The sequence below is a fragment of the Athene noctua genome, chromosome 20 (assembly GCF_965140245.1).
Source record: "Athene noctua chromosome 20, bAthNoc1.hap1.1, whole genome shotgun sequence".
NCBI classification, from domain to species: Eukaryota; Metazoa; Chordata; class Aves; order Strigiformes; family Strigidae; genus Athene; species Athene noctua.
In genome coordinates this window covers 1367815-1393852 of record NC_134056.1, presented here as the reverse complement: position 1 = coordinate 1393852, position 26038 = coordinate 1367815, and the positions used below count along the sequence as shown (strand labels likewise).

The window sequence follows — 26038 nt, the reverse complement described above, 5'->3', positions numbered from 1 at the left end:
TCATGGTCAGAACCCTCTTTATTCCGTCCTGGCGGAGGTTTCTCCGGAAGGCGCCGGAACACGCTCCCGCTGCTCGCCCGGGGCCGTTCAGGACGTGTCCATGGTTTGTACCGTCTCGTCCAGCACCTCGATTTCCAGCAGCGCCACATTCTCTGTCAGCACGGCAGTTGTTCCTTTTTCACACTTGTACCTACCATACCTGTTAAAGAAATAGGTGAAAATTAAGCTGGAAAACGCATTTAAAATTTTAGGCCTGATCAGCTTTCTCTAGAAGTTTCCTAGGAAGGTCCAGAGTAAAGGAACTGTACTTACTGCAAAATCTACACCAACTGCAGTAACTGAGTTTCAGATAAACCAGTGGGTTTTAGGAAACAGAGTCTTCAAAAAAATAATTACTGACTAACTGGAAAGGTTCTTCTGTAGGAGTGGGGGGTCTCATTATAGTGCAGGACATCGTTGCTCAAAGAACAAGCAATTTACTTATTTTTTGCAACTCTAGAATAATTTTACCTATGTGTTAGCCTTGGAGTTCTGTGCTAAGATTAGCCTACACTTAACACAAAGACTGCCTCGAATTGAGCCACGCTTCCAAAACCTGAACTGCACCTGGCTAAAGGAGCTGTCACCCTTTTCACCCACTTAGAGAAGAATGCAAATCTCACTTCAAATGTGTAATAAAAACTCTCTGAGCTGAGCTCCCAGAGCCATTTCTGCTCAGAATGAGGCACTGCACTGAGGGAATCCAAATCCTCTACCTGGAACAGTGGCAATAGCATCTGCCTTAAAAAGGGGAAAAGCAGTTTCTTTACACTCTACTATTTTGGCAGTGGATTGAGAAGTTGCACAACTTGTTACACATAACAGAAAAGTACATATTGCAAAATCCTGTACTGCCTTGGGGGCTGTGATTTCACTGATGAGGCAACACGGTTCATCAAACGACAGACCCGAGTGTTCAGAAGGAACGTCTGCCAGCTCCTCCACCACCACTTCAGAATTTCATCACCTCCGGATCCTGAATTTATCCGTAACACGAGACCACAGAACACGTAACCGTGCTCCCAGACAGCTCCGTGCTTGAATGTTCATGACAAAAAATTTAAGAGGTTCAGAACTACTGTCTTAAGGAAACAAGTGACAGAGTAAATGTCACCTCTGTGAAGCATTTACAATAGTTGCACAGGCTGTGTAACCCCTCCCTGGGCTTTAAGGAGAATTGCAAAGGCGGGGGGGGGGGGGGGGGGGGGGGGGCTGTGCAGAAACCTCTGATGGAACCTGCCAAACGGAAGGGGGGAAAAGCACCAGTTTCTACATAGTGGAAATGGTTGAGAGGACTTTGATTAGGAAAGCATGAATGCTTACAAGCACTTTTTTAGTTTAATACATGAAAGGGGACTCATGTTTTGGCCAACTGAAAAAAAACCCCAACCCCTCTTGTGACTGCTGTATTTAGCCATTACCTGGAAACTGTCCTTTCAACATCACAGTGTATTTTTGGACAGTTTTGGGGAAACTGTAGTGATCAAAACCATGCCTGTGTTGTCTTAATCTTGCACAGAGCATGTTTTGCAGTCCCTGGCTAGGAGGGGGCCTCTAGAAATAGAATCAAACACAACCTCACAGTCCCAGGCTGGGGTCAGGGAGTTTTCTCACGGTTGGTCACGCAGTGGCCCAGCAGCACCTTGTCACACCCCCGGCGGGATCAGGCGGGACTGCAGAGGGCACCGTGGTGCTGCTCCGCTTTGACACCACGCGAATTTCAGCAAGAACACGGCAAACAAGGTGAGGTTGCTGCCTGACAGCAAAAGCAACCCAAGTATCTGCCCCGCCACAAGTGTAGGGCTGCAGCGCTCCCTCCCCGGGCCTGACACCAGAGCAGCCCCGGGGCCTGGTAAAGCAGCGAGGCAATTCCTTTGTTTCCTTCACACAGCAGTGCTTGCCCTAGCAGCTCTGCTCAGCTGCAGCCACTAGTTTTGTTTGCTTGTTTAGTTGAAATTCAATATACTGACAAAATTTAGTATTACGGAAAATAGGGATTGCTGGGAAGAGCTCGGAGAGCTTCAGGAATACCGACCTGTCCCCCTTTCTGTTGGCCACATCGTATGGACGGAGAAAATCCAACTTGTTCTTGCTTATAACACAGATATCGATGTTGCTGCCGGAGCCCAGGTCGTTGTAGATGCCAGCTGCGATGGCATCTCTCACAAGCTGCTTGGCTTCCTCCTCCTGCAAGAGTTAAAAAGCCGTTGTTGCACACGCGAGGCCTGGCCGGGCGTGGGAGCTGCCACCCCCCAGCGCCTCCCGAGTCAGCAGGACAGGCACAACCTCACCCCCCAGGACGGACCAGACTTGGTGAAGACAGTCAAAGAAGCAAAATTAAGATTTTTTTTTTTTTTTCCCCTTAACAAATGGAGAAAAATTCTCCAAGTTTTATCTTCCAGGCTTTTGTGCACATGCACATTAGGAGTTCCCTGTAGTGCCCTCTGTGTAACACTGCATACAAATTAAGGATTCAGACTAGTTTAGTTACAAGACTTCCCTAGGTAGGGACTATTTAATCATCCTCTGTAGTACCAAAATTATTTCTGTGATTTTGTACAATAGCCTGGTTTGCAAAATTTATTCATCTCATCTTAATAGTACCTGTGCTGCAAAGCAGCTTTTGCCTGCACTGACCCAGGGCTGGCTAATACCTTTAATTCCAGTCCTGAACACAAGTACAGAGAATTTCAAGAAACCTGCTGAAACCACTGGTCAAACTAGATACCTCTGTCAAAATACAGCAATGTGTAATTAAGTTCATTTAAGTGAAAAAATAGAAAAATTGCTACAGTTTCTTTTCTGCTACACACTTCAGAAATTCCATTGGTAATTAAAGCAAAATATGTATTTAATAGAGTTAATTTAATGCACACAGTATTTATATATTTCAAAAGCCTATTTCTAAATTCGCACAGCTAGTAGAACCGTATCTGCAACAGAACTAGAACAGGAAATAAAGCGTTTATTGCTTCTGAAGCCATGCACTAATCCTCCAAAAGTTTGCTTAGAGGTTTTGTGTATCAACTTCCTTTTGAAAGGGCAAATGTGCAGCTGCTGAAACGCGCATCCTGCACCTCACTGTCAGGAATTCACTGTTTAGAACCGTCAAAAGAGCCTGAAGGACCCAGAGCCTGGGTCACACAAACAGAAGTAACATTCAGATGAGTGTCTCTGACGAGGAAACGTTTCAAATGCGGCAAACGCTCCACTAAAATACTACAACAGGCCGTAAGCATCACCCCGCTCCGGTCCGCGCCTGGCGGGTGCTGCCGGGCTGGGGAGACGCTTTGCTCTGCCCCACGGCCCCTCCGCAGGAGGAGAGGCCATTGCCGCGGCGCGGGCTCCCTCTACAGCCCCCGGGCAGCGCTCCGCTCGATTTCAAAGGCCTCACGGAAAAATCACCCGCAGATCCACCGGGCACCCGAGACCCTTAATGCCTCTCAAAGGTGTGGAAGGACCTTCCCTGAAAACTCTGACTAGAGCGTACGGGTTCCAGTAAAGAAAGAAAAAGACTAAACCGTATCTGCAAGCACAGAAATCTGGACTGCGTGACCCTCCCGCCATTTCCGGCAGTGGCTGCTCAGCCCGACGCGATCACGGCCGAGGGCTGGGTTCACCACCATCGCTCATCCCTGCTGGTATTTCGCACCTTTGAATCACCTTCTGCTACTAGATGTTGTGAACAAGAGAGCAAGTATTCAACGCTGATTTTGATAAATGCAGCTTTTTAAAGTTTGCTGCCTGTAAAGGCCTCGGTGTCTGCCTGGATCCCGCCCCGTGGCGCGGCTGAGCGGGCAGCAGCTGCACGGGCCCCGGCGTACAAGTGCGGCTGAAGAGGAGCCCAAAATTAGCTCAGCTACGACCACGTCTGCTCCCAGCACATGCCCCGCATTCTCCGATGGCCCTCCGGAAAAGAGCTTCTTAATAACAGTCGTCCTCTTCTAACAGCTTAATTGAGATACTGACCAGGAGGGATGCGTTTTTTCCCTCAGTAAACTATAGAAATAGCATCAATTCTTATTTCACTCCCAGTTTTATCCCTCTTATAAAAAAAAAAAAATTACAGTTTCTACCAAGCCACACAGAACAAAACATCCATGCTGAAAAAATAATTCCTTCAGTGTTTTTGGTAATAAAACTGTGATGAGTATTTCCTCATTCAACTGATAGAAGACTACTTGCGCTGATCTGTTGCATGCCAAGGGTATTTTAGTACTATAGTGACAGTAAATATACTAAAGTGTGTGTAGTTATTTTTTTTTAAAAATTGTGGTAGCAAACCAGAATAATTTTAAGCTATTACGTGAGTGTTAGTATAAAAAAAGCACCACAGCTTAGGAAAACTAAAGCAGATTGGTGGGGGTTTGTTCCACTCTCCCTTTTAATCTTTTTTAGACAACAATGTAAGTCTCACAGAGTCCTCTCACTAATTTAAATTTTATTTACTTTTAAAAATGTACTCTATCAACCTACCGTTATCAAAATAGCTCTAAAAATACCCCGTGCAGTCAGTAGAGCTCAGCTGTAACTGCACCAAGGCATCCGAAACGCTGAGAAAGCCTAAAATGTAACCTCAGCTCTTCCATCTGACACAGCGCAGCCTAGTCCGTGAACCTGGAATAATTTTAATTTTAGAAAACACTGCTTCCATGCTGTTTACTCCTCATCCTCTTCTCATAATTTAGAAAGATGACCAGAATAGCCACAAGAAAAAAAAAAAAAAAAAACAAACAACCTACAGCCTTCTTTGACAGATCCTGCACGCCAAGTTCTAGCAAGGACTGCTGGTTTACATCAGGAAATAGGGGGTTAGCATGAAAAGTGCTGACACAGGCTTAAGTACAGGGCACGCATGAGGTACTGTAATAATTAATCTTAAAAAACCCTAAAAGTTCAGAGTATATAAAAGGAGCACTTCCTACTTTATGGTTGCAAAGACCAAGGTAACTGGGAATAGCATTCTCTCGGGTCCACACTGCTTCTGAAATGAGATTACAGGGAGAGTGATGCGCTGTAACACAAGTCAGCGGTGACAAGCAGCACTTTATAGAGCTATCTGTTTGTCTCCATCACCGCATCGCACAATGTGTCCCAGGACTCCAATGTGCAACTCCATTTACCACTACATGACAAATGGGCAGCACTTGTAAAAGGCGCAAAGAGGTCCAGATCAGCCGTGTAATGGTCACCACAGATGTACCGCGGTGCTTGAGGGGGGGGAAACAGACCCCCAAGTTCATTAAAGTGACCAGTAATGGATCTTTCAAAACGTGTCTTAGGAATAGTACAGTAAAGGCTAAAATAAATAACTCAGCATGGAAGGCTAATCTGAAATGGTGTTTGATAAATTATTTATAACACAGACAATTGTCTGCATTTAATATTGGCGCTACTGGTAGCATCTTTAAAAGATGATTTATGTGTTGTAATGCCATTAAGCTTTATATGGGCCCACTGCTAGCTATAAAGTCTGCTGAGATTTAGAGAATGAGTTTTAAACTGTCACTGCAACATCATAGTAGATAGAGCCTGTATTAAATCTTTACTTTAAACCTGTTATCTGGAGAGTTGCATTTTGTAGACACTCAGGAACTGATAGATTACCCCTCTCCAGCTGCTATGGTGCAAGTCCCAAACAGCACCAATAAGGAACTTTTACACATTATTCTTGTATATGACTTGAATCAAGTTTCTCTTCTCACTTAAGCAATTTCCAGATCTCAAACGCTACTGAAGGAGAAAGGGAAAGAGACTTTCTTACAGAAGATGTGGCTCTTTCTACATCATATTAATACTGCCTTTACTAATAGCTCTTAAACAAGTTTATCACTATGCCTCCAGCAGTAAAGAGAGCAGCCAGAAAGCCTTTGTGAATATTATTTCCGCAACATTTTGCAGCTTTGCAAACAAGTTAAACAGGGAGATGCCCTTTCCAGATTTAAAAAATGTAGAAAGGATTTTTTTTTTTTTAAATTCTTACCAGAGTGAAATTAATACCTTCTGTGGGTCACCAGTATACTGTTAGATATGACACATAGCGCAGTTCTCCAACAGTAAGACTTGCCAAGAATTTGAAATATAGTGCACAAGGAATATTAGTATACAATTAATGAGATAGTGTGTAACCATTTTCATAAAATAAAAAACCCACAAATACTTATCACAACTCAAATAAAATGAAATTTGTCCACATTCTATGGTGTAAAACATTGATCCTACTTAAAGTGAGAACCCACAAGACTTACATGGAAGGAGAAGGGAAGAAAAAAAATACCAGAAGCTTCAGGAAGGACAATGATAATAAAAAATAAATCTATAAAGGAGCGTTGGGAATTTGGGGCTAGGGAAGTGATACCTCTTGAAGGACATAAGCACCTACAGAAGCATAATTAGACTTTGGAAGAGTAATCAGCAGACTACAACATGCGAGAGGATGTCTAAGTCTGCCTGTTGGGAGACGCCGCGGTGGAGATCAATATGTAACTGGAAGCAATGCTAAAATCTGCTGGCTAAGTCCAAAGAGATAACAAAACTGAGAAGCAAAGTACTTTGTGTTTTTCTTGTAAGGGGAGGTTGAAAGACTCCATTAGTGAGAATGAATTTGTTTTGGCCACCTTTTGAAGGTGGAAAGAAGCTGGCACACGGAATTCAAACCACTCAGGCTTAACAAGTCTTCACAAAAAAAAAAAAAGTCTGTGTTTCAAGTAGTACCTCCTAAGCAGATGAATGACATACCTTGTTTCATAATTTTAATTTTTTTTTTTTTTGAGACCTACGCTACAATCAAAATAGTTTGCTTTTCTTTCATCTTTGATCAGGTGAATGAAATTTAAAAGTAGCCAGTCTTTCTAGTTCTCCCCCTTGTCCTTCTTCCTCCACCATCTTTTGTTTGTGCTCTAAGAAGTCACAAAAGAAGTTAGAGGCAGAATGCTGAGATTTAACAGTCCAAACAATGCAAAACAGGCTATTAAAATAGATCTATGTGATGAATATGTAGGATCAGGACTCCAAATCACAGAAAACAGCATTAAACTGACATGCCAAATGACTACAGCACAAAACCATCTACAAGATAGAAGTTGCAAGTAGAAAGACTTAAAGCAATGATCCCACCAAAGGCAAAGGGGTTATGAAAATCAGAATCTGTAAGATCAGCAGCATCTGGGAGACATGGAGCAGTAAAACACTAAGATGGGTCCTGGGAACAACCACCAATCCGTGCACAAAGAGGAATGGGCAGAAATTATCCGAATATTGGGACTAAACCCGTGCCCTGTATAGGTATGATCCGTTCCGCTGAATTTCAACCATACACTATTTTGGAATCATGTATGCTCTAAAGAAAAAACTTTAAAGAAAAATATGTCTTCAACTATTATACACAAGTTTATTTAGTTTTACTGAACAGCTGTTTTAAGATGAACCGAAACTCAGTAGTTTCTAAAGCAAAAGGGGGGAGGGAAGCAAAATAACTCATTACTTTGTGTGTTGCACAGCTATTTTAAATCAGGGTAACGTGTATCATGTTATTTTCCAGTTCTGTTTCCACGGCCTTATTTAACAAGAAACTGAAATGCTCCAAATTCTGAAACATTACTTTCATTCACTTGCAGGAAGGCAAGTGAATGACTCAATATTTGCACAACAAACAGTGTCAAGGACTCAAAGACTATTAAATATGATTAGAATTTTCTCTCCAGAATACATCCTGTTCAAACGCTGTGGAACATGCCTTCTGTTTGGAACGGTGACTTCAAATACATTTGTCTGAATTCTAACTTCTCTGCAAGCTTTCAAAGCTGGACTTTATTCAAAAGGGGGGTTAAAAAAAAAAAAAAAAAGCAGAGGCCAGTATCAGTTACATACATTCCTGTATTTCCCTGCACCACTGCTCCCTTCATCACTGGGCACCTTCTCAAGTGCCAAGTCTACAGAGCCTGTCCGTGCCACCATCACCACAACAGTACATTAAAAGACAAAACCCCAAACTGCTTAAATCCCTGGATTATGAACACACCAGGGTCATTGTGCTGCCTACCTTACACAGAAAAAAACAGAAAAATTAGTTTTGGTAGGAAGTAGCAATCTTCAGCACAAATATGGCATGGGCAGGAAATTACCCAAAAAGAAATCAGAGCGTAGCACTGATCTAACAGTCTTGTTAAACCTCAGCAATTCACATTTTTACACAAATGTACCTACAGTCATTCCTTACCAGATCACAGAATCATGGAGCAGGTAATTCTCCACTGCATTTGATGTCAGTTTCGTTGTGAATAATATATTAGTAAATGTTTATTTTTCTAACTGGTTTCTACAAAGAACTTTTCAAATAAAAAGCACCTTAGTCCCTAATTATTATTCTCGGTGATTACAGTTTTTTTCATGTTCCGATGGTTGAAGTCTGCAAGCCCAGAATCATCACCACCCTCCCCCTTTCTGATATTGTACACCACACAAGTATAATAAACCATGTTAATATTTCATACCAGTGTGAAATATGCTGGAGTATCAATTCAACATCTGCTGTCTTTAGGGTACTGGCGTCCCGCAGAGACACTTTCAATTTGTAATTGAGTTCTATACTGAATTAATCAGCAGTTTATCTTTTTTAGTAAAATAATGTCTTCCCCACTAACCTGGATTTACATTAACAATTTATGCCAAATTACCTGCCAAGGCAAGAAACTTATATGATTCGGAATTACTATTCAATAACATTAGTTCCTACATGTCATTCCTTACTTGCATTTCCAACGGTACAGAACTAAGTTACAAGCTCCTCTCACAACTACGGGATTTATTTTAATACTATTCCCATATTCTGAACTAAGGATGAATATGAAAATTCATTTAATCCCTCACTTACGTCTGTGTGAAGTTCATGGGGTTTTTTTAAGGAACTGATTCTCAAAATAAAAAGAACTCGCTCAGCAGTAACAGAGCTGTACGTTCTGCCAGGCTGCAAGTTCTACTCTGACAGTGCGATATCCTCAATTTTCTGTACAGCCACGTTACTGTACAGTAACAGACCTTCGCTACCAGGACGTAGCCAGATCTGTAAACCATGCAAAAGATGACAATTAAAATTACTATACAGTACTGCTGCACATCAAAAAACTAATAGCCAGCAATAACATGTCTGGCTTCAAGTAAAGCAAATCTCCATTGATATGACTGAGACTTTACCTTTGAAAAAAAAGATGGAAGGGAATGAAGGTCAACATTTTGTTTGGAAAAACAAGTCTTGGGCCCTCTGGTAATTTTTCCTGCCTAATCCACCAAAATGCTGCACAAAGCTCACTGGCTCAGGCAGTGCAGGCTGACTCCCACCCTCTGCCTCGGTCCCGGGGAACTGGCCCCGCTCAGACAGAAATTGCACTCTGTCTCCACAGCCCTCGCCACAGGAGCAGCACTCGGGCTTCCTGCCATCTGAAATATTTTCCAGTATGTTTTGCTTGTGTTCTGCAGTTATGGGAGATACACAAACCGAAACAATTTAAACTGGGAACACCTGCTCCTGAGAAATGCATCAAAAATAATTACCTGTCCTACATCCACCCTGTGCGGTGAAATGATCTCTTAACATGGAGCCCTGCTTCTGACCAGCTTGTCTACATTATTACCTAGAAAGTTTAAGTGTTACTTTCATAAAGGTGAAGAAATTGTTGCTTTTTGTCATGCTGCAAGGCCCAATTTAAACTAAGGTAAAATTTATTTCCCTCGACATAGTCTGTAAACAGGAAACTAGAAGAAGGTGCTACTGGGTATAACTGGAAACTCAGACTGGTATTATCAGCAGTTTCCCACCTGATTCCCGCACAGAAATCGTGCCCTGCCAGATGCAGAACACACATCTCAAAAACACCTCCCCAGTAATCCCAGCCATGCCAGAGCACATCTAGCTAGCATATTTTAAATCGGCTTCCCATTTCCTGCTTGAAGTTAGTTCTGCAAAGGAAATCAATCCAGGGCACAACTCTGTGAAAGATGAGAACCGTACTAACCACCCAGTGGATCTAGCAGAAACCAGGTTACCACAGAATAATTTTAATATAATCTAATAAGAAACAGCATGCTAAATCTTTATTTCCTGGATGACTGTCTGCACTAACACCTGAGTACCCGTGGAAACTGCAGTCTCTGAAGGAGACAATAATACAGGTATGCAAGGAAAGTATGAAACCTGTACTGCCATGAGCTCCCTCCGAAAAGGCAGTGAAGATATGCCACTAAACGTCTCGTTTATTGTCACTGGCTAATGAAATAAACAGATACACAGAGCACAAATACTAAGTACTTATTTTTGTTCACAGAGTCGGATTCCCCCCCCTCCCCATTTACTTAATCTCTGTGTTTGACACCAACAGGGGTTCAAGTATCTCAGGCAGGCTCTCCAGCTTAACTCTGATAGTCTGGCTTGATCTCTATTGTCTGCTGTCTGAGTTCAGCCGACAAACCTCCCAGCAAGTGGTCACCTTCCTATGGAGTCATTAAACCTCCGAATGTCAGCTGGTGGGATTAGCCTGCAGACTCCCACACCTGAGCCCTATGGCGGGGACACAGGCATTTTGATCACCATCACTAATGAATACAGAATTCATATGCAGCTTGTCATTGCTCTTGAGCCTCGAATCACACAGATGCAGGCTAAATAAGACTGATGAGACAACTATTGTTGAAGATTAGAGCATTTTGACAGTTTCCAAAAATAGGTCAGTGTTATTGTCAGTGGTTAACAAAAATAATACCACCAAATTGAGGGACAGTAGGAAATACGAGCATAGAAACATTTGAATGATCTGTACCTCAGCTGTTTAAAAATGGAAGAAAGTGACATGTTTTCATAGTATTTTGTACCATGCCTTGTGCATTAACTGAAATAAGTACATAGTGAAAGTTGCATTTAGACCACTTTTTACTCCGAAACAGCAGAGCCCATCAGCACACATCGAGCACCTGGAGGAAAGTATTCTTTATGCCTCAGCTGCTTCACACTGGGGACATGGGACTGCTCAAAAAATACCTCAAAAATCAGCGGCAAAACCAGAAACAAAAAACTCTGGACCAGAAGAGCCCGAGTCTACACATTTTGCAACTTCCAGTCCTCTTCCTTGCTATCATTTCTTTGTGAACACACCTACCCTGACAGCTGCAGCTATTAACTGACAAGGTTACTACCTCCAACTCCTCCTCCAGTCTGCTCCTCGTTACTCCTTTTCCAGAGGATTACCCAAATCTGCCAGCTGAATGGCTCCTCATATTGTTCCCTAACCCATGTTTGTAAGAACCAAACAAGTTAGCAAAAGTAATCACTGAAGGAGCACAAAAGCCAACCTGGCCAACAGGTGAAGGACTGCACATCTCTGGTAGGAGAGCAAGATGCAGATTTTTGGACAGCAGGGTAAGCACCCAGGCTACAAGTCGAATACAGAACAGTCTGCTCTTATTTTTAATCTGTTCTTACCCCCAGAGTATTTTTCTTTTCATTCAGTACCACTTGATTTCCTGCTACACTTAAAAAAATGGCACAATAAATGACTGTAAATATAATCTCACATTTTTGGGGTGATCTATTTTAGAAATAATTATTAAATATCTGCCAGACTACCTCCTTCCATTTTTTTTTCCACCTATTCCGTGCCCCTGAACTCATTACACAAAGATTTACTTCCCTTTCCCTGCAATAGTTCTGCTTTCTGTGGCTTCTACTGATTCTTTCCCTTTTGGATCCTCTTTTTATTAAACCTGGCTGTTTTGATGAAATACAGAAAAGAAAAATGAAGTTACAAGCAGCCTGTTTCCTTGCTTAAACATGAAGCTTTTGTCAGGGGGCTACAACATAGCCTCGCTGTACATCAAGTAATTCTTCTACAGACAAAAGGCTGCTTCTTTTCGAACAACAGAAGTCAAATACTAGATTAAAATGTAATACCTCCACCCCAATCTCCCTCAGAATTCAACAACCGCAGTATAAAGCCAGAATTCCAGCATTTAATACTGTAGACACTTTTTTCCCAGATCATGATGGTTTCCATATCCACTGACTCAGAGAATTTCTTTTCTATTGTTTAACACCAGAAGGCATGAATGCATTTGCAAATCCTGACTGTAAGGTTTGAAAACCAGGTGGCTACTCTATTGAAACTCTGTTGAAAGAAAAATTGGCTGCAATGAAAGATCTAAGCTCAAAACACTCCATTAGATGTGCTGTTCTTCCACTTATGTTTTTTAAAGTAGATCTATAGCTGCCCACATGACAGATTAATATTGTTCCACAGTAGTTAGGTGCTTGGCATTACATTTTTGAAGCATCCACAGGCCTTCAGGGCTGAAAGTGTTCACATCTTCAGCAATCTATAATGGTTCCTCTAGAGGCCAGCACTTGCTTCATAATGAAACATGCCTCCATAAATCAGACTGCAGAAGTGGCAGTTGTGTACGTCACCATCTATCTTAGCAGTTTCTCTGAAGGATGTTGGGTAAAGATCATCTCCCGGCATTGCAACCAGGGAAAGGACCATCACAGTTGGCACTGATAAAGCATGTGCTACTTAAATCTGAAGACACACTAAGTCTATGGAAAAAAACACATCCTGCTGGTGTTAGCATGCCTCAGGCGGTGGGAGAAGCTTCAGCAGCTCATCTTCAAAAGGCAGAGAGCCAGGGCTCTAGAAACCTGCAAAAACTGGCTAAGCCTGCAGTCTTCTTTTTTTTTTTTTTTAATTTTTTTTTTTTTTTTTTAAGTTGAGCATCTTCAAAGTCTACGATTCTAACTGTAGGGCACAGCAGCTGCCACTGCAGATTTGATCCTCTCAGCTTTTGGCAGCTCTCAACTTGAAATTCTAGCAAAAGAATTTTTCAAGTTGCTATTATTGCCTGTCATGGATTTATAAATATTGTGCACTATCTGCTGTGGCATGGCTCTCATGGGACACCAGTGCATGCCAAAAGCATAACAGAATGAAAAACAGTTCCTATTCTTCAAATAAATGCTAATTTTTTTAACTGTGCTCACACGATGCGTTTGGTGATCAGCTTCAATAGTACAGAATATATATCAGAGGCAAAAAAGCTGATTGTCTTTTCCAGTAGTATTCAGCTGCTACTTTCATTAAGCTTGTTTAATTACATTCCAGATGCTAATTTGCAAGTCGATACCAGAGGGTGCAGGACAGTTTGCCTTTGAATCATTTTTCTGTGATGTGATGGTCTTGAAGCACACCACTACCCTCCAGTAGCCCTAGCAAGATATTCTGACAATTAGTGCAAAAGAAAGCAGCATTGATCTTGACAGAAAAATATTAATCCTCTACCCATTTTATTAAATTAATCTCCAAGAATTTTAAGTTTATCATCATTGCCATTTCATATCAAGTTTTATGTAAAATATAGGTAGCATACTTCCAGTTTAATATGGTTTAATTTCAATAGAAATATCGTTTCTTGTTTTGTTACTTTACAGTGAGAACAACAACATCCAACTCTAAAGGTAAATATTTTAAGCAGGCAGCCATAACAGAATATGAAGAAGCATTTAAGAGTACAATTGAGCTTTATCACCTGAAACTTGACTGGTTCCGTTAATATGATTACTAAATTGTTATTAGATAACAGAATTTCAAGTAAAAACAAAGGAAGGGTTATGGTGCATGGAAGTCCCAAAGAGCTAAATATCTATTTCAACAAACCGGTAGGCTGCTTTTCTACATGCTTGTTTTAATGGTGAATATCTGCTGCCATTTATGGTTGTGTACGAAGACAATTTAATTAGGATGACCTTTCTAAATAGGAAAGGTTGGAGATTTACCAATTTTTGGTGCCTTTTTTGGTTGCTCTTACACAAAGAATGACTTAAAATACAAGCTTGAAAACTAGCTGAGAATAAGATGAAATTTTTAGTTCCGTAGCACAGCTCTTTGACATTTGTATCTTTGAAAGCAGACTATTATGCTGGAGCTGTTGATTCCAAGGATTTGTAGCCCATGTTTTCAGTATGAATAGCACACATGCCAAGTGCGGTGTCACACAAGAGGCTGGAAAAAGACTCTGTCATTCTTACAGCGGCATGAGGGGAGAGGGGGGGAAAAAAAAAAGTCTACCTCTATCTAGTGGTTCTTTCCATCAGTCATCTAGTGTAATGCTACTTGCAGAAGAAACTTGAGTGCCTATTAAAAATATTCCCGTATTTCTGATAGCATTTATAAATACACTAGAGGCCAGAAGTCCAGTGTCTTCAGACACTGCCTAACACACAGCAGCAACACAGGAATCCTGATCTTGCTGCTTTTTTGTAATTTTGCACACCTACAACTTTTTCATATATACCAGCAGAAAATAAGCCAGTTCCAGGAATAATTGGAAAAATGCTTATTATTTTAAGCAGTTTAATGAAAAACTTCTCAAAACAAGTTTGGTAAGTTTGAGGGGTTTTTTAAATCCACTGGTATTACACACCACGTTTCTTCAGGAGATTGTAACGGGATACGACACATCACTTTGAATTTTAAATTTAATTGATCAAATTTAGAGAGGAACTCAGTGGACTTATGGGGTCATTACCTGAAAATATAGTGCATCTGAAGGGGAGGAAATGACCCACAGCAGTTGCATTACAAAGATGAGGAACATCTGAAAACCTTTTCTGAAGTAAAACAACTTTCCCCTTTTTTCCACAATATTCAGTGATACTGTAAGATTTGTTATACCTGCATTTTAGGGTGAAATTATTGCAGCTGTTAGTGTTACAAGTCATTTTTAATGGTTTCAATTTTGTGTTCAATTCTCAGGTTTTCTTTACTGTGAAATTATTAATCAATTGGAATGAGAAGAAGCATTCACAGAAAGTCTAAAGAGATTAATGTGGTTTATAGAGGGCTTGACATCACTGAGGCATTTTACAAAACACAGTCACAGAAAGCCCTTTAATTGTTCTGGTTTTATTTTCATCAATTATCTGCAGATAACTGCATTTTTCACTGTTTAGTTTAGCAGGCACTGAACATGGAGTAACTGAGGGTAAGAAAGTACTATAGATAATACAAAAATAATGTACTGCATTACTGTGTAATTTATTCTGATCTTAATCATGACACTCCAGCTTTTAGCTCTCCTGAATGATCTTTTATGATGAACAACCAAATATTTTTCAGTTTTTCTCAAGATCATCAGCAAAACACAAACAACCCGTAACCTTATACATCTTCTGATAATCAGCTTTTAAGTAGATATTAAAAATAAAAGCGCAGTTACGAGTTCTGAACATACCAAATCAACCAGAAATCTAATTGGTTTCACACACTACTTGAACATTTTTTGTGGATTTTACAATCACACAGTCTCTTTTCAAGATTGAGAGGACTGACTACTGATGGAAAAACAGCAATATTGCCTATGTAGGGGCTGTTAAATTCCGGAAGTCAACTATAATCAGTAAATCGTATGTTTTTAAAGTTTTCACCTACATTCAAATCACCCAAGTTTTTCCATACATAAATTTGCAAGAAGCTACATTTCCTTAAATTTACCCATCAATTTTTACAGCTTTGCAGTAAGCTGACATTAGTACATTTTAAGTGCAGGAAAACTAGAGGAGATTTAAGGCTTCAAACCTCTTAAATTCTTATGATCATAAGGATTATTGAGGCAGGAAACACAGAGGTTTACCAAAAAAAAAAAATTCTTACCTCCATGTCCGGTTTGTATTTATCTTCGAATACTGCCATAGCTGCTAATGATCCAGAACCTACGGGAACAAAATGAGGACACTTCATTAGCCAGTGTATTTAGATACAGCTTGGGGTTTATTTAAAGCAAAAGGTAACAAATATCAGCAGCACAAACCAGACTGAAGTCTACTTTAGCTTACTACACACTCCAAAGTGTCTACCCTCTTTAAATCCTTTAATTTAATCTTAAATTTATAGCTACTGTACACAGACTTGTCATGGTCCTGGTTCTGACAGCCTTTTTCTTTTTACTATTTTGAACACTAAAATACGAAAATGAGGTTAGAAAAAGAGAGTTAACCGAATGCCACAGTTTGCAAATCCTACTTCTCCATCTCTTCTGCCCCACTTTTGTGCCTGGCCACATTAGAGGGTATGTCACTTAATACTAAGCCACTCAGACTGAATAGATTGCTTTAACGAGCTGCCCTGGCACAGTCACCTTTACACATGGGGACGAGTAAACTAGCAATGGTAATAGGGTAGCTGGCTGCTGCCATCAGGTTATTTCCCATATCTACTTTTAAACAGTTTATTATGCATTTACTTTGTGCCATTATTTTTACATTGAACAATAACAGCTGAATAGACAAAGTGACAGATAGGGAAACACGGCTTTAACGTTACTTCTCTTAAAGGATGCAGTGCAAGCGCAGGAATGGAACAGAAGCCACCTCTACCCACAGCACTGTAACTGCAGGCGTTATAAATGTGCTTTCCATAAATTGATACGAAAAGCAGTACCATACTATTTGAAACTGTAAACTTGCTTTGTTCAGAAAGAGCGAGTCTTCAGGAAGATACCTCGTCCGTCTGTGGCCCTAACCATATTTCAGAGCACACTACTTTTGGGGAGTGAGTAAAGTTACCTGCAATTTTTTACTCCAATTAGAAGATTTTTTGGCATTTATTACTTTTTAACTTGTTTTGCATACTGCTATCTGTTTAGCTGGGTCACAGAGAAAGCCATATTTTCTATTTAAAATGATTTGTGTATATCGCTTGACCACCTCAATGGTTTAGTGAAAGAAAAAGGCAGCGATTAAACAGTTTCAAATGAGGTGTCCTGCTGATTTTATCAAGTCTGCTGAATGTATAATGAAAAAGGAGAAGCTGACAGTGACACTGTTGAGAAAATACAGACTACCTTATCTGAACCATTTAAGGAGGTCCAATTATAGATCAAATTTAAAGGGTAGAAACGGCAGATTTACAGACACAAATCAATGAACATGGTAATCCCAATGAATATGACAGATATTCCTGTTACAGAATATTGCCGTGGTTGAGGATCATTACCTTTACAGTACCAAATACATCACATCTAAAAGCAGTAGGACACTCTAAGTGTGTACTTGTATTACAGGCAATGACTATTCATTTACACCTCGAAGCAATACGTGACTCCATTTTTTAAATGCTGAAACTGGGAATAAAGAAGATTTTTAAGCAGCTAAAAGCAGAAATGAACTGCTGATGCAAACAACTGATATCACAGAACAAATCACAAATAAAAGGAATTTTACTGATCCTTCAAACAAGGTCAAAATAAGGTGTGTTCCAAAACAAATACAGGACTTGAACCATAAAATAATTCCTGTGGAATGACACAGGAACATTTCTAATGAGGGAAAAAAATAAATCTGAGATATGGTCTCAAACGAAGACCACATTCTTACTACACTCAAATGAAGGCCTACCATACGCACAATGGGAAGCCTCAAAACTAGAAAACAATCTTACCCTTAGGTAATGGCTTTTTGAAAAAAAATTAGAATGTAAAGACTACAAAAATGTGCAAGAATTGAAGAATAAAATGTAGTATATCTGAAAAATTACTACATTAGCTACTGAGCTAAGAAAAAGTGGTCTTAATTTCTTAAAACTTCTACTGACAAATAAAAATCATCAATAACACAAATACTGCAATAGTCTCACGTGTGGCTCAGACTGGATTCATTCTTCCAGCTCCTTTTTAAAAGAAGTTTCCAAAATAACCTATGGGCAAGAACTCAGCAGGCTTACAAAAGAAGGGAACCTTACATTCTGTTACATTAAATCCATTATGTAGAAAGGACTATTATTTAATTATTTATCTCACTGTGTTTCCAAGACACAAATAAATGCCAAACCTAATATCAACTTTAAATAAATAAATGCAGACAGCCCTATAATGTAAGTTTTCAAAGAGCTGTTGAAAGCCTTAATTTAATTAAACTTATATGTAGACATTTACATCTGAAAACCGAGATCCCAAGGAGGTTCTAACAGAACAGGAAGTAATGCTGGAAAAGCTGAATAAACTTGATTGTGGGGTTTTTTTTCCTCTACTGCTTATAAATCCTAAACATAAGCTTTATAAGCTTGCATTTTAAAAAAAAGTGCCTCAGCAAAAGTCTCACAGCACAGCTAACCATTCTCTGAAAGAACAGATTTTTGTAATCCTAAATAGCACAATGAAAATTCTTTACTCTTACTAGCACCAGATGTAAACATTATGTTTTTAGAAGCACAAATAGATGTATACTTCTGTTATTTCCCCATCAGATCATCTGCTGCTTGACAACAGCAGCATGAGCTGTTTTGAAAAATACTAATGATGTGCACATAATTCACCTGTAGCATATTAATGAAGAAACACCCTCCATCTCCCCTATTTGGTGGGCCGAAACCCATCCCCTGACTCTCCATGCAGAAACGCAGAAAACTGGCAGCAGGCAGTTGCTCGTGAGCACAGTTGTGAACTTCCCTATCCAGTTACACCGACTTCCCTCTACTTGTCAAATTCCACATACGATCCAATCAACCCCACAATGTTCCAAGTAGTTCCACTGACCTGTGAAAGCTATGCATTGTAACAGGAGAGCTGGCAATAAAATCTGTGAACTTAAGTAAACATTGCAAGTATGGTTTTCTTATTGCAGTACCTATAAAAGCACAGAAAACTTAGATATTAAGGGTCTATGGAGAACCTGTTTGTATGTAGGGAAACAGCTGTTCTCTTGTCCACTTATTCAGTGCCCACCAATAATTCATTTTTAACAAGCATGCTTTGCCTTTATGTAGAAACAAGCTTAACAATTCCCAAACATAATGTCTGGAGAAAGATAAAAATCCAAACATTGCAAAACACCATCCGTTAATTAGGGATAGATGTTCCCACCTCATACCCAAGAATAACTGATTTAAGTCCCTACCAGTTAGGATTCAGCATTGCCAAGATGCAGCACTTCAACCTCAAATCTATTAAAACACTCAAGAAAGCTGCACAATAATGTGTCATGAAATAGCGTCTTCAACAGAGCTCAGATCCAGAGTCATACCAAACCAGGTATTTATCTTGGATAGACAACTTTAGTCTGAAATCTTAACACACAACCAATGCAGAAATAGGAAATTTTCTTTGGTGGAATTTTTTTTAGAAAGTTGGAAGTTTACAACTGTTCGGTGTATGAGCAATAAGAATAATTAAAGCAAAGTATAATTGGTAAAATCATGTATTTGTATTACGTAACATTCAGGAAAAACACCTTTCAGCCAGATTTTAAGATCCAGTAACTGCTATGAATGGTTATACTTCAACCCTGGAAACAATCATAAAGAAAAAAAATGCCATATTGATTCCAAAGAACTTACTTTGCATACATTTTCAGTAAGCTACACTTTAGAAACAAATATTCAGGAGGTATTAATCTAGCATCTAAATAAAAATACTGATTGACAAACAATTATAAAGACCTACAGAAACTGAGATGCAAAGCTCTATTCTGAGGCAAATGCTTTTCAGTCTGATAATTAGCACAAACCAGGTAATTTATGAGACCATAAGATTTTTTTTTTCCTTATTCTTTAAGAAACATTGGTCATTTCATAAGTTTTCACAACTAAGTTATTTAAGAATTTCCTGGACTCAACTGTAATAAACTCACTTTAAAAATCCCATCTGGTCTACTGCTTCAGTATTGATTTAAAGTGAAAGATAATTATTGATACATAGCAAAAAAAAAAATCCAGCCAACAGTCATTTCCACCGTGCTTTGCAACTGCTGTAGCTTTTCTAAACAGATGAACTGGATCTTTTTAGCAGAACATTCACTGAAGACAACTTCTTATTGCTAAGCACAGTCCATTTTCATCACCCAAGGACCTGTTTGCTACCTCAGCTTGCCACACTGGAGGATGTACAGAGCCTTGAGAGAGCAACATTTAGCACTTGCTAATCCATCAGTGTCAGGGCTCCCTGACAGGGCATTTATTCACACGCACTCATTGTTATTCAATTTGCTGTTCATTCTAGGTAAAAATTCGGTGATCTCCACAGCCCCATCGATCGGGATCATTTTTCACCCTGGTTCCTGGCTGAGGGGCTGAGTCTCAGCAGTGGTAGTGCTTGCTCTGCAGGACGACATTGCCAATGCATGAAGAGCTGATTTATGAATATGAAGCAACACCAGTACCAGGGGACCAGCTTTAGCCACTAGAGACTACAGGAACATACTTACTGTTTCCAAAAGCTGAACTACAGACTTCAAGTGCTTTAATTTTATGCATGCATTTCATTATAAGTCTTGGCCAGAAGCTTTCCTAGACAAGCCAAGCAATCAGACAATCTTGCACCGTTTGCTGAAATCCAATTTTGTCCTTTGTCAGCATAAACAGTTTAATTTGATGTTTTCACTCCTGAGTAAGCACTGAGTATCTTTTAAGTCTCCCTTGCAACGGAGGACATCACTGTCCATCCACAAACACACTCCAGCACATTAAAACAAACAAAACCCCAACACCTCAACCACCTTTCCTATTTAACACTGAATTTCCAGAAATTAACTAGCCAAAAATACCCACCCTGACTTAATAAACTGCCCTTAGAACAGGGGGGGGGAAGCAAATGATAGATTAGTCTAAAATTGAAACGCAATTCCAACTATCTCTGATTTGACCTCTGATACTTTTTCTGTTGTTTCAGTTCTTTATATGCATAACCTAATCTTTTTATTAAAATATATTTAGTCACTCGAGAAGGTAGCAGTGTACCAGGCGTAGAGAGGTAAAGGACATTTAGCCGAGAAGGGCTTTGTTTGACAGCACGACCAAAAGTGAGATGTAATCACCAGACACAGACCTGGTAAAGCCGACAGCAAATCAAAGGTCAAACTACAGTGAACTTAATCCATTGATATTCCACTTCCTACTTGTTTGAACTTCTTCTGCTACTATGGTACTGTTGTGGAGGGAAAGAGGAGCAGCCAGGATTTTCAGAAATGCCACATTTTAAAGCTTTTAAACAGAGACACGAAAGTAACCATGTACATAATGGAAACTCTATGGCTTTATTCAGGCAACCAACTACTGGCAGCTCTCAGTACGGAGTCACTTACAGTGTACTACAATACTGGATATAAGACAACTGTAAGAATGAGAAATTTACTTTTTTTGTGTATCAAAGGCTGAACAATGACATCACCTGACCGTTCGGTGGATTTTATCTGCCGAGTGCTCGGCCGGTTCTTGAGGTAACGGCACCATCTCTTGGTGCGGCACCGCCTCTGCAAGTCAGAAGTTCTTAGGCGGGTGTAAGCGGCTGACTGGGTTAAAAGCTGTACTGCTTCAGCAGTGCAAAGCCCCAGAAGAAAAAGAAAAACTTTTCACGTTTCCACGCATAGAGGAAGCAGGTGTTTTATCTAGAGATGCCAATCATGAACAGAAAAAGATTAACTAAAATTGTGTTTTCCCATCACAGCATAACAACTGCATCAGACACAGGCTGAATCTGATGTACTAACCTGACACACTTCATTTCCAGATCAGTTTTCTTTTCTGATGTGTTTGGACTCTACGTTACTCTTCCAGAGCTCTACCAAAACCAAGATTTCATTTAAAATCATCCAAACCTTCAAAATAAAATGCATGTCTGAAATGGCACAGTGTCTTCTTGAGTGATCAAAGAGCAAAAATGATTGCGACCCTGGTTACGTTTGGAATTTTACTTTTTCCAGATATATGATATTCTCAGTAGGGCATTAAAAGCCACAGATGAAACTGGACAAGAATATTATTAGCTCAGAAAGCTCTAGTTTAATCTTACCAATGTCTCAGTGACATCTTTTACCATTTTTTACCCTCTACTCCCAGATTATTGCCTATTAATCACAGAAGAATTCAGAACTAATCAAAAAAGCCAACACTACTAGTGAAAATACTCCCTTTGGCAAAGACTAGGCAAGTTCTGTAATATTTCAAGATGTGTGTGTCCTTCCCTTCAACAATGCAGGCATTATTTCTCTTCTCAAAAAATATGAGGATGATGGTGATCACTAAGGCTCTTCTGCAAGTCACAAAGCTTATTATACCTTATTGCTTCAGGATTCTCACCACAGGGACTCTCCAAGCATCCCTCACTAATCAAAAAACAGAACAAGGCATCTAAAGAAACAATTTTATCTAGAGGATATGGACAAAGAATAGTTAGACATAGGTGGAATGACAAGTTTAATTCACAAATCAAGGTTAGAAATGAAGATTTTGTATTCGTAGCAGTGTTTTCCTGAATATACTCCTAAGAGGCCTCTAATCGGGTTGTTTAGCAAGATCACAGGTAAAGGGGTACACACTCAAGAGCCACTTCACAACTTCAAAATATTGCTACTGCAAAGCAGCACTGAGGAGTTCAAAAGTTTTGTTCTCTCCTGTAGGTATTCTCCATCTTCTTCTGTAGAACTGGGAAGTAACGGAGCAATGTTTCTGCTCCAGAAAGCTACTGATGATTTACATTCTGCTGCCACAAAGTACCTACTTCCACATTATCCCATATTCTTGTTTATAGTTGAAATAACAGCAAATAAGAATACATTTACCAAGATTGTATTTTACAATGTATCCTGAACATTGCTTTTGTAATTGGTCTTGACAGTACCTAAATGCCAAAAAACCACGCTAAAATTTGTGGTTTCAGCTTCAGTATTATCACGATCCTGAATGTGAAACTGAGACATACACAGAACTGCACATACCTATAGCTCAAATTACTGCTATTACAGAAAACATTACAGACAGAAGAGTTGGGGTACTAACACTTAATAACCTGATGGTGGGCTACTAATATCAAGTCAACCCCAGCAATAGACAGAATTAAACTACTTTATTGAGAAGCTCCATACTGTAGTTAAGACCAACTGCAGCAAGTATGTACAAGTATGTTTACTTGAATGTAGCAAGTAAACCAGGTGTTGCTTCACTACAATGAAGCACCTTGAGTAAAATACAGCTGCTACTCAGCAAAAAAATACAGAAACACAACAGTCCCAAAGGAGAGGCAAGGCACATTTTCTTTCTAATGAAACTACAGAAAAAAATTCAGGCAGAATGTAATTCCCCAAGTGAGACTTCATACGAACCATGAGTTAGGATTACCTGCAAATCAAGTCTCTAGGGATTTATTTTTTTTTTTCAGCAAGCTTTTGGGAATTACACATTTCTCTTTAAGATATGCTTGAGGACGCACACACTAACTCTCTTAATACCAGGGTTTTGGCAGCTTAGATTTAAATAGTGTAACAGCCCATGTTTTTAAAGCATTAGAAAATAAACAGAACACTGCACCTGCCTTACAAATATGGGTACAACTTTGAAGTCTGAGGTTTGTACAGCTCCCAGCAAACAGCAGAATTTAAGTAAGAACACATGACATTTGATTTATTCACCCTTTCTACCAGACAGTTGCGTCACAATACCGAGGGAGTAGCACTTACCCATGGTCACATAAGGCAGCTTGTCAGTCGATCCATGGGGATATATGCTGTAAAGGTGAGGTCCCGTGACATCTACTCCCCCTAAAACCAAGGCAGCCCCGATGTAGCCTTGATACCTAGGAGCAACGTTTATACGTGAATCCGAAGGTCCGCAATAAAGCTCTGGTTCTTTTTAACACAATGTAAGCATTTCAAATTTTTTTCACGATTACACCAGGTACATCTCCGCAATACTTTTTTATTGAAAGACTACTTCTACTATCTGTGAGCAATGAAGAAGTTGAATAAAATATGGTGTATTTCAGTGTCAAGCAGAATGGACTAGCAAGTAGGCTGGATGACACATTTGTGCTAACAGGGAGAGAATTCCAATCAGTTTTCAACCCTTAAATGAAATTCCTGTATCTGCAATTAAGTTTTTATTTAAAGACTTCAAAGAAATTTCTTCATTTTCCCCATGAGATGTTCTTAGCTGCTTTAACTTCTTAATTTATTGTTTTGTGACACTTTAAAAAAGGCAAATTGCCTAGCAATACAGCATTAAGTGACTGAGCTAAATTATCATCATTTATCTGTCAGTTGGTTGCACAAAGCATTTTCTTTCCATTGTTGTATTCCACCTTCCTGAAGACTTTCCAATAGCTTCAACAATATCTTTACTTGAATACTCTTGTTTCATTCTCTCCTTCTCCTTCAACAGCATTTTCTAGTTCTGCAAAAGACAGTACTAAACAGTACTGGAATACTGAAAGGTCTGCCCTCACTCTACGTCAAGATGTTGGTTAGGAAACTCAACTGCCACTGACTGACTGTGATCAGTCAAGCACTCAGATCTTAGGATAACTTAGTACTACTTCCAACCAGTTTACTCATTTGTCTCATTATACCACTGGTAGGCTTCTATATTAACAGCTATGGGCTTCAAATAGTTAAACATTTCATTCTTCTGGAAATAAAATACATTTTGAGGGAGCAATTCTATTACAAGTCATATGAAATTTTCAATTTTACAAGCCTGCACATTACAAGATTATTACTGGTCCAGTCATCTCACTAGAGATACACAGCAGCTTTCATGGGTGTGATCAATAGTTTATTAAACTACTGTCTTTCTATTTTTGCCATGTAAACACTAGTAACACAACTATAGTATCAATTCTCTAAAACACTGTAGGCTTGATTTCTCTTCCACCTCAGTTCAAAAGCCTATGACATAGAGAGCAATTATGAAATCTTTCCTAAAGTCTTGTTATGAACGTTAAGTAGGCTGAGGAAGGATGCTCCTTCACAGGAGCTAAAATATTATCTAGTGGTTTTAACAGCATTGTTAATAAACAAGAAACCCATTCGGTTACCTGAAAAGCATTTGCTTTAGCATTCGATTAGCTGTGACAACTCTTGGAAGCCGTCCAGTAGATAGTGAATGGAGCTCCAGATTGGATGAAATGAGCTGAGTTGTCATATCGGTATCTGCAGCAGTTCCAGCACCACAACAACTGAAAAATATTACAAGTAAGTTAGGAAAAGATGGGCAGGACAGAGGAAACAAATAACTCTCTGCTTTATCCAACAAGTAGAAGTTTTCTCATTGTACAGCTGAGGAAATTAAGTTGTCATACAGTCAATATTTCCAGAGCATGAAACAAGATAGCTTGTTTAAATGAAATGCCAAAAATCCCCATGCCTTACTAATAAGTTATAATGTCAAAGTACACCTTAGTACTTGCTGTTAGCAAAGGACATGGCTAAAAATCCCAATACTATTACCAACACCACCACACAATAAACAACTTACTAGATATTAGGGGAGATGAAGTGTATTTTTGAACAGTTCTTGTCAGCAACAACCATTCCTTCCGTTGCTCTCGTATCTGCTCCGAGGACGATACCATCCTACAGAAAGGCAGAATTATTCCCAAAGCCTCCATCTCCAGAGGGGGCCTGTCTGGCACCGGCGGCGAGACCGGCTGCACGGCCCAGGGCGGCTCGGGGGCGCAGGACCTCGGCCCGCACAGGCCGAGACGCGGGGCCGGGGACGCTGAGAATGACTCAGCACGGCGGAACCGCCGCCCCCCGCCGCGCCGGGCCGAGGCCGCCGCGGGGCCGAGCGGCCTCTCCCCGGCCCCAGAGCGAGGGGCGGCGGCCTCAGTCTGGGCCTGGGGGCGGAGGAGCGGCCCAGAAGCGCCGAAGGGACGCGCCCGGCGCCCGCCTCACCTTGAAGACGACGCCCGCGATGGTGGTGCCGGTCTTGCGGGCGGCGGGCAGCCGCTGCCCCTTCTGGGTGAGCTCGGCCTCCAGGAGGGAGTTCCTGCAACACAGGGCGGCAAGTGAGGCCGAGCGGGAGGCTCCCCCCGGCCCGCTGCCACCCGGACCCCGTCCCGCCACCCCGCCCGCGCCGCCCCGCGCCTCACCGAGCGCAGTTGTCGAAGCTGAAGCCGCCGCTGGGCGCCCGCAACACGGACACCGCCGCCATCTTACCGCTGCGGCAGGGACGGGCCGGCCCCGCCGAGCGCTTCCGGG

At 40.4% G+C, this 26038-nt stretch overlaps 1 protein-coding gene across 1 annotated transcript; it reads right to left on the bottom strand.

Annotated features, from left to right (window-relative positions):
* On the bottom strand, positions 1–26038 carry PSMB7 (proteasome 20S subunit beta 7). The gene is made up of 8 exons (XM_074923566.1): positions 25930–26038; positions 25733–25826; positions 25314–25411; positions 24874–25014; positions 23519–23634; positions 15729–15787; positions 2075–2226; positions 1–199 (listed from the first exon to the last, which is right to left on the bottom strand). Exons 1-8 carry the CDS (start codon positions 25989–25991, stop codon positions 88–90), a joined length of 834 nt encoding a protein of 277 aa, XP_074779667.1. The 5' UTR covers positions 25992–26038; the 3' UTR covers positions 1–87.

What these genes read in the sequence shown, in the direction of transcription:
- PSMB7 (XM_074923566.1), bottom strand. Translation starts at nt 25,991, where the DNA reads ATGGCGGCGGTGTCCGTGTTGCGGGCGCCCAGCGGCGGCTTCAGCTTC. An exon ending in CTAAAGCAAATGCTTTTCAG is followed by an intron (nt 23,635 to 24,873) that starts GTAACCGAATGG and finishes CGTTGCTCCTAG; the next exon opens with GTATCAAGGCTACATCGGGG. An exon ending in AATACAAACCGGACATGGAG is followed by an intron (nt 2,227 to 15,728) that starts GTAAGAATTTTT and finishes TAACTCTTGCAG; the next exon opens with GAGGAGGAAGCCAAGCAGCT.